This window comes from Palaemon carinicauda, chromosome 34 (assembly GCF_036898095.1).
Source record: "Palaemon carinicauda isolate YSFRI2023 chromosome 34, ASM3689809v2, whole genome shotgun sequence".
NCBI classification, from domain to species: domain Eukaryota; kingdom Metazoa; phylum Arthropoda; class Malacostraca; order Decapoda; family Palaemonidae; genus Palaemon; species Palaemon carinicauda.
In genome coordinates this window covers 127548-137547 of record NC_090758.1, presented here as the reverse complement: position 1 = coordinate 137547, position 10000 = coordinate 127548, and the positions used below count along the sequence as shown (strand labels likewise).

At 36.8% G+C, this 10000-nt stretch overlaps 1 protein-coding gene across 1 annotated transcript in view; it reads left to right on the top strand.

Moving 5' to 3' along the window:
• The window catches only part of LOC137626522 (uncharacterized), a gene marked incomplete at its 3' end in the record, with an annotated part of 185572 nt that overhangs the window by 59244 nt on the left and 116328 nt on the right, over nt 1-10000 (top strand). Inside the window, exon 3 of the mRNA XM_068357565.1 lies at nt 5428-5515. Coding sequence (XP_068213666.1) covers nt 5428-5515 — 88 coding nt within the window. The remainder of the gene's footprint in view (nt 1-5427; nt 5516-10000) is intronic.

Below are 10000 nucleotides of genomic sequence, written 5' to 3'. Positions count from 1 at the left end.
TATATGTAATTCTTAATCCTTTTATTGCTTTATTTACTCATTTATAAACGACTTTCATATATAAATGAAACCATGACTGTCTCCCCACCCCCTCTAAAGTAGGCAGCTTTGACGGGTGGTTCCTTAGGGAGTTTCCTAAGGACCATTAGTGTCGTCAGGACTTCACACCTTACGGGGAGGGGGGAATCCTCCCAAAGATAAGGGAACGATGGAAAAGGATGCAAGGGAAAGTAGGAATAATGATACAGGGGGAGATGAGATCTGGTAAATACTGTAGAAGGGAAGTGGAGGAATATACTGATAGAGGGAAAGGATTATTATTATTATTATTATTATTATTATTATTATTATTATTATTATTATCATTATTATTATTATTATTATTATTATTTTCTGTTCGTCTTTTAAGTAATTTATATTATTTTTGTTTTATTTTCCTGTGTTTTAATTTCAAATATTTTCATAGATATTTTGACATATACAGATATTATTTGCAATGTAAATTTAATTGTTTATCAGACTACAGACTAAGTAATATGAATATATGCATTTACTTTTATTGAATTTTTTATGTAATTTTGAGAGAGAGAGAGAGAGAGAGAGAGAGAGAGAGAGAGAGAGAGAGAGCTAATCAACATCCAGCATTGTCTTGGGAAGTTCTTATACAAACTGAACAATGGATATTTCGGTTAAGTTTCGGAGTATAGAGAGTTAAGGGGGGTTGTTTGTTTGAGAAGGGGAGAGGAGAGGTAGGGGGAAGGGAAAGGGAGGACGGGTAGGGGGAGAGCATCATTTTTTCCCGGAAGTATCCCAAAAAAAAATCGTATTCTCCTGTCTTAAGCAAACACACCCCTTCTCTCTCTCTCTCTCTCTCTCTCTCTCTCTCTCTCTCTCTCTCTCTTTCTTTGCTTTTTTTTTTCCTCACAAGAATTAAATAGTTCTCTTTGCAATTGCTCCTCTCAAATGCAAATAATGACTTTCCTTTGTAGTTTCGAAGGAACATGAACAGGCAAAGATCCCAGGAATTATCGAGAGAGAGAGAGAGAGAGAGAGAGAGAGAGAGAGAGAGAGAGAGAGAGAATGATGATTACGAATATTTTATCAATGTTTTAAAATCATTGACTTTTCCCTTATAATGATATCAAACACAACTAGATACATTACCCAGACATTAGATCATTTGATACACAATGCACCTTAGGAACCACCACCTTCCTTCCTCCTCTTTGACTCGGGGACAGAATGTGATTCTGTTCTATTAACATAATAGATCACAAATAGACTATTACAGAAAGCATAAACATCCGGGACTTTCAATTAGCAAGTTAAATAGATAAAAAATTAATTCACCCATTAGTAGATGCAAAAACAAGTTGTTTCTTTCCCTTTCAACAAAAGCATTGGTATTCATCCAACACTTAATGAATAAACAATAAGAATTTTTTCATTTGAAATTACCGGAGCAAAAACAAAGAATTTGCTTTTCTCTTTGTCCTTCGATAAAAAAGAGAGAATAGTTTGAGAATTGTATTTTTATATTCTAAGATTTACTAGAGAAGCATAATTACTCTATTCAAATTTTAATGGAGACGTTGTAAGAACAGGAATCTTAAGTGGAATAATTTTTCTGCTTGGATGATCTTCAGATTAAAAGGATTTTAGTAAAAAAATATTAATTCGTCTCTTACAAATCCTTTTCGATAATCTGTTTCCTAATATCCTATATTTTTTTTATATATTTCGTCCTTCTCTTTCCCTTATTCTATTATCTTTTATTTTATTTAAATTGTTAATTAATTTTCTCGTAGTCTATTTACTTCCTCATTTCCTTTCCTTATTGGGCTATTATCTCTGTTGGAGCTCTTGGTCTTATATCATCTTGCTTTTCCAGCTAGGGTTGTAGCTTAGCAAGGAGAAGGAGGAAGGTGAGAAGAAGGGAATAACTGTTAAGGAGAATCTCCATCCGTGAGAACTTTGGTAAAATATCAGGAATTCTCTCTCTCTCTCGAACGATGTCTATTATCACTAACTGAACACCTTTACTTGAGCGCTATGGACACTTGATTGTCTTTTTTGTTGTCTATGAAATGAAGAAAAAAACATGTAAAAAGGACGAGATCCAAAAAATGCTTGTCGCCTAAATTAAACTTTGCTCGTAACCGATTTCCTAATATCAATTACTTTAACCCGAGGTACAACTGTACCTATGTTCACATTTTTTAAACTGAACGTAATGTTTTACACTGCATGTCTAGATTTGCGTGTCTAACTAAAAGCTTCATTAGCATTTCTACATTGGCATGTCTAACTGAAAGCTACATGTAGCATATGGGCGCATTACATTTGCGCGCATTTAGGGATTAAGAAGTGTTACGATTGCGCGCTGAAATTTATTACAGTTGCGCGCCTCTTTTCCCCTCTTTTCTTTCAGCCATTTCTTGTCAAACTACCCTATTACATATGGTTTTGATAAGATAACGAGCACTTTCGGACACCATGACAGTTCACAGTTTATAAGATGCATTCACTCGAATTAAGATACGTTAGTTTCAATAGCTCTCTCTTTTAGTCCGAAATTAGCATCATGGAATTCACACTATCTGAAACCGAGAAAGGAAAGAAATCCTTGATTCACGATGGATATACATACAGAATCGACAGAATTCTTAAATCATCGGAAATTTCATGGCGTTGTACAGTGAAAACCTGCAAAGGAAGGCTAAGAACCGATGATAGCTGTACAACTATAATCAGTGGAACGTGTATTCACTCACATGAGATAGAAAGCAAAAAAGTTGAACTTCAAGCTATCCGAGCATCTGTGAAGAGGAAAGCGTTTGATGACATTAGCACGAGACCTATGAAAATAGTTCGAAGCGAATTACAGTGTGTTGATGACGAAAGTCTGGAAGTGAAAGATCTGAAAAATTTAACAATGGCAATCTACAGGAAAAGACGTACAAAGTTTCCAACTTTACCCAAATCTAGAGAGAATGTTCACGATGCTCTTGACGTCATGGAATTGGAAACTAATAAGAAAGAAAAATTCTGTTTGCTTAATAGTAAAGAACATGGAATTATAATATTGTCATGCAATTCAAATCTCCTCGCACTGTGTACAAAAGTTAGTGAAATTTTTGTGGACGGAACTTTCAAGTGCTGTCCAAAATATTTTGAGCAATTGTACACTATTCATGGATTTAATCTGGGACACTATGTACCTCTTGTGTTTGCTTTATTACCATCGAAATCCGAAGAAATTTACTCTACATTGCTTAGCATGATCTCCACCTTGTGTACAGATAGAAATCTTGAATTTAAACCTAGTCTCGTTCACATTGATTTTGAAGTAGCTATGCATAATGCATTTAGGTCTATATTCCCAAATGTAATAATACAGTGTTGTAGATTCCATCTAGGCCAAAGCTGGTGGAGAAAAATTCAGAAAATAGGCCTCAGTTCTGAATATAAAGACAAGGAATCGGAAATAGGCTTGTGGCTAACTCAGTTTTTTGGTTTAGCATTTCTTGATCCTGCGGAAGTTGGTGACAGTTTTGCTGAGGAACTCATGGCAAACATTCCAGATGATCAGCGCTGTGTTAAGTTTGCAGATTACGTTGTTGACAATTACATCCTTCCGGAGGCATTATATCCTCCAATTCTATGGGCATCACGACCGTCAGTTGAAGCACGTCGAACAACAAATGGCCCCGAATCGTTCCATGCTCATTACAATGAGCAATTTTATTCACCTCACCCATCAATTTCTGTGTTTTTAGATAACATCTTAAAAATCCAAACAACAACATACATTAAATTGCGAGGGCTTGGCACACCTGCAGTTCTAAGACGAAGCGAGAGAGAAAAGACTACTTATCTAATGGATCAATTCAACAAGATGCAGGAAGGGGAACATAATCGATATCAGTTTTTGAAGGCTATTGGTTTTAGATATTCAGCACGAACAGACATCTGTTAAGTTTGTTTTTCATTTATATATATACATAAATGTATCTCATTTTTTATTATAATAAACATTCTTGTGAATAAATGTCTTGTATGTAATCTGTATTTACCGGTAACCTAAACATCGACTCCTGAAAAAAAAAAAACTTCGTAGGGAAATGAAAAACAATAAAGCTACATTGAATGTAACTGGCATAAAATTAGTTGAGCCAACAACTATTATTATGCATTGACATGAAAACCCCTTGCAAAAGAAAAAAAAAAGATAAATAGAATTTAACTACCTTAAAATCCATTGAAATTCATTGACATCTAAAGAACTAACGTTCTCTTTGGAATGGGTTTGACAACAGGGATTACTGGAATACCCTGAGAAATGCATGCGCGCAATAGTAATGGAAAGATGCGCGCAATGGTAATGGTTTTAGAGCGCAATTGTAGGGGCAATGCGCGCAAATGTAATGCACCGGTAGCATATAGGTCTAACCAAATGCAAAATGGTTCTGTCTAAATCACTTTCATTTTATGTATTCCACTGACCCTCCGGTTTTTTGTTTACAATTTTTCTTCTACTTCTTTACTCTCTGCGTCGGCATCCTTCATTGTGGGAATAGGAGAAGAATAGAGAGAGGAGAAAAGGGAGTGAGAGTAATGGTGGGCTGTTGGATAGGCTTCAGTAAAGCTATCCGACACCTGTTGTTGGCTGGGAAAGAATTTGACACAAAACCATGCTGGAGAGGGATTCGGATTCTTTGTCAGGTGACAATAGCATAATACAAACCTTTTACTTTGCGTTTCTACATTCTCTCTCTCTCTCTCTCTCTCTCTCTCTCTCTCTCTCTCTCTCTCTCGTCTAGGCAAGAGAGCAGAAAACACGCAGAGAGAGAATAGTCTCTCATCTGACCAAAAAACACAAAGGCTTTCATTTGACTAATACCACGTCAAGGGAATCTTGCACGATGTAAACAAGCTTAAAATTGACTCGTTTTTCATAACTTTTTTATTTCTTTTGACTTTGATATAAAGCTATTTATATTTAAGTGAAATATCATACATGATTTCTTTTTAATTATTAATTGTTTGTCTGTGTTTGGAAAGTTTGATATTTCATTTCTAAGTTAAAAACAATATGAATATAGTTGCTTATTTTACCAAAGATCCGTTTCATGCTTGAATATATAAATAAAAATCTTTTGTTTAGAATGATTTCTTCATAAAATCTGTGAAGTATATATATTACAAAGTTTATCATGATTAATTTTTACTTATACATATTCGTATACGTGTAGTCATATATATATATATATATATATATAGAATTTGCATATACAAATAGAGAGAGAGAGAGAGAGAGAGAGAGAGAGAGAGAGAGAGAAAGAGAGAGAGTTGATTATTCTAGGGTAATTCTTGGGCGTCAGAGATCCAAATTATTCATGAACTTTCATTTCCTCTTTTTTTCAGACTCACGCCCACATACCACCCACACGGCAAAGGTATCTGCGGTCTAGACGCCCACCATGCAACCTTATCGTCAGCTATCTACACAATTGTAAGTAGTGTGAATATATCTCTCTCTCTCTCTCTCTCTCTCTCTCTCTCTCTCTCTCTCTCTCTCTTTGAAGAGGAAAGCAAATACTTTATTAATGTCTTATAAACATAGAATTATCTAGTTTAGGTATTCACATATGTATCTATGTATTTATATATCTATGTAACTATGTATTTATATAGCTACATATGTTTATATATATGTATATATATATATATATATATATTTCTATATATGCATATATATATATATGTATATAGATGTATATATATATATATATATATGTATATATATGTATATATAAATATATATCTGTATATATGCATATATATATATATATATATAGGTATATATATATATATATATATACCTATATATATATATATATATATATAATTTATATATATACATATATATATAATTTATAAATATACATATATATATATATATATATATATTTATATATGTATATATATGTATATATATACATATAAAAACAATTAGAATAGCGCCAACGTTATCCCTGCGTGTCGTAAGAGGCGACTAAAAGGGACAGGACGAGGGGGCTGGGAACCCCCTTCCTGTATAAAAAATCCTGTGAGACGTTATCAAAGAGATGGAGCTGGGGGGAGAGTGACTGCTCCCCGCACTCTAGTTTTGGGGTGTTGGAATGTGCGTGGACGTAGTACGATAGAGAGCAAAAGATGTGAGATTGGAAGTATGTTTAGAAGTAGAAAGCTGGATGTATTGGCCTTGTGTGAGACAAAGATGAAAGGAAATGGTGAAGTGATGCTTGGTGAAATGTCTGGTAGAGTGTCTTGGATTGAAAGGGAAGATCGAGAGAGGGTGTGGCTTTATTGCTGAGTGAATGGATGACAGGTAAAGTAGTGGAATGGAAGGAGATATCATCTAGGTTAATGTGGGTAAGGGTTAGGTTGGGTAGGGAATGTTGGGCGTTTGTCAGTGCATATGGGCCAGGTAGTGAGAAAAGTAAAGAAGAGCGGAATGAGTTCTGGAATGAATTAATTAGGTGTGTAGAAGGACTGGGTAGAAGGAATTATGTAGTTGTTATGGGTGACTTAAATGCTAGAGTGGGCGCTGGAGAGGTAGAAGGTGTCAATGGGAAGCAAGGTGTACCAGGTGAAAATGAGAGTGGTGAGAGACTGGTAGATATGTGTGTTGAACAAGAGATGGTAATAAGTGCTAGCATTTTAAAAAGAAAGATAAAAATAAGTATACATGGGTAAGAGTGGCAAATGGAAGAGTAGTAGAAAGGGCATTAATGGATCATGTGTTGATAACTAAAAGAATGTTTGGAAGATTGAAAGACGTGCACGTGTTTAGGGGTATGGCTAACGGTATGTCTGATCATTTTTTGGTGGAAGGAAAATTAGTTGTAGCAAAAGAGTGGGGGAATAGAGTAGGTGGATGTAAAAGGGAGCTAGTGAGGGTTGAAGAGCTAATAAAACCGGGGGGTAAAAAGTAAATATCAGGAAAGGTTGAAAATAGCATATGACGAGGTGAGAGTAAGAGAAACTGGTAATTTAGAGGAGGAGTGGAAGTTAGCAAAAGAAAATTTTGTTGGGATTGCAAGTGATGTATGTGGCAGGAAGGTTTTTGGAGGCAGCATGAGGAAGGGCAGTGAATGGTGGAATGAAGGAGTGAAGGTAAAAGTGGAAGCGAAAAAGAGGGCTTTTGAAGAATGGCTGCAGAGTAATAGTATAGAGAAGTATGAAAAATATAGAGAGAAAAATGTGGAAGTAAAGCGCAAGGTGCGTGAGGCAAAGAGGGCAGCTGACCTGAGGTGGGGTCAGGGACTGGGTCAGTCATATGAAGAGAATAAGAAGAAGTTTTGGAAAGAAGTGAAGAGAGTAAGGAAGGCTGGCGCAAGAATTGAAGAGACAGTGAAAGATGGAAATGGAAGGTTGTTAAAAGGAGAGTAGGCAAGGAAAAGGTGGGCGGAATATTTTGAAAGATTGCTGAAGTTGAGGATAATAAGGAGGCAGATATAATTGCTGTTCCAGGTGTTGAGGTGCCAGTGATGGGAGATGAGAATGAGAGAGAGTATACAATAGAGGAAGTGAGGAGAGCAATAGATGAAACGAGAGTAGGAAAAGCAACTGGTATGGATGGTGTGAAAGCTGAGATGTTGAAGGAAGGGGGTGTGACTGTACTTGAATGGTTGGTGAGATTGTTTAATATGTGTTTTATGTTGTCAATGGTACCAGTAGATTGGGTTTGTGCGTGTATTGTACCACTATATAAGGGTAAGGGAGATGAGCATGAGTGTTGTAATTCAAGAAGTATTAGTTTGTTGAGTGTAGTTGGAAAAGTGTATGGTAGAGTAATGATTAATAGGATTAAGGATAAAACAGAGAATGCAATTTTGGAAGTACAGGGTGGTTTTAGAAGAGGTAGGGGTTGTATGAATCAGATTTTTACACTTAGGCAGATATGCGAGAGATATTTAGCAAAAGGTAAGGAGGTGTATGTTGCGTTAATGGATCTGGAGAAAGCATATGATAGAGTTGATAGGGAAGCAATGTGGAATGTGATGAGGTTATATGGAGTTGGTGGAAGGTTGTTGCAAGCAGTGAAAAGTTTCTACAAAGGTAGTAAAGCATGTGTTAGAATAGGAAATGAAGTGAGCGATTGGTTTCCGGTGAGAGTGGGGGTGAGACAGGGATGTGTGATGTCGCCGTGGTTGTTTAACTTATGTGTTGATGGAGTGGTGAGAGAGGTGAATGCTCGAGTGCTTGGACGAGGATTAAAACTGGTAGACGAAAATGATCATGAATGGGAGGTAAATCAGTTGTTGTTTGAGGATGATACTGTACTGGTAGCAGACACAGAAGAGACGCTTGACCGACTAGTGACAGAATTTGGAAGGGTGTGTGAGAGAAGGAAGTTGAGGGTTAATGTGGGTAAGAGTAAGGTTATGTGATGTACGAGAAAGGAAGGCGGTGCAAGGTTGAATGTCATGTTGAATGGAGAGTTACTTGAGGAGGTGGATCAGTTTAAGTACTTGGGGTCTGTTGTTGCAGCAAATGGTGGAGTGGAAGCAGATGTACGTCAGAGAGTGAATGAAGGATGCAAAGTATTGGGGGCAGTTAAGGGAGTAGTAAAAAATAGAGGGTTGGGCATGAATGTAAAGAGAGTTCTATACGAGAAAGTGATTGTACCAACTGTGATGTATGGATCGGAGTTGTGGTGAATGAAAGTGATGGAGAGACAGAAATTGAATGTGTTTGAGATGAAGTGTCTAAGGAGTATGGCTGGTGTATCTCGAGTAGATAGGGTTAGGAACGAAGTGGTGAGGGTGAGAACGGGTGTAAGAAATGAGTTAGCGGCTAGAGTGGACATGAATGTGTTGAGGTGGTTTGGCCATGTTGAGAGAATGGAAAATGGCTGTCTGCTAAAGAAGGTGATGAATGCAAGAGTTGATGGGAGAAGTACAAGAGGAAGGCCAAGGTTTGGGTTGATGGATGGTGTGAAGAAAGCTCTGGGTGATAGGAGGATAGATGTGAGAGAGGCAAGAGAGCGTGCTAGAAATAGGAATGAATGGCGAGCGATTGTGACGCAGTTCAGGTAGGCCCTGCTGCTTCCTCCGGTGCCTTAGATGACCGCGTAGGTAGCAGCAGTAGGGGATTCAGCATTATGAAGCTTCATCTGTGGTGGAATTGTGGGAGGTTGGGCTGTGGCACCCTAGCAGTACCAGCTGAACTCGGCTGAGTTCCTGGTTAGGCTGGAGGAACGTAGAGAGTAGTCCCCTTTTTGTTTTGTTTCTTTGTTGATGTCGGCTACCCTCCAAAATTGGGGCAAGTGCCTTGGTATATGGATGGATATATATATATATATATATATGTGTGTGTGTGTATGTATATATATGTATATATATATATATATATATATATATAGATAGATAGATAGATAGATATATCACAGCGCTGGCAAGCGTGACCGGGGGAACAAGCAAAAATGCTGCCAGTGCTGTTATATACGATTACGTAAACCAGAAATACCGGGTTTTTAGAAAAGTGCTTTCCGGACATAGTATAAGCTTGAAACTCTAGGATGTAGTTCTATTCAATTTAACTAGACGATCCTAAAAGTTTCAAGTCCCTATCTTAAAAGGTTCGTGAAATATGACGTCAGAAATATGCAAAAAAATAGCAAAAATGACATCAACTTTCATGTGTTCGATATAGAGTCATGGATAGACGCTTTTTAGCAAAGTTTCAACTCTATAATCTTAGCTTCTGAATGAGCTAGATAGCTGTTCGACCTCAGGTTTTGTAGATTATGTTTTAAATTGTGTATTAGGCTATGTGGGAATGTTTTTCGGTAATCACGAAGGCTGTAGTCATGTACTTAAGTTTCAATAGGCATCAAACTGACATCTTTAAGCGAACTTTCAACGTTTATTTCTCAGCTTCTGAATAATAAGTTATAGACATGTTTGACCTCATATTTTGAAGATATGAC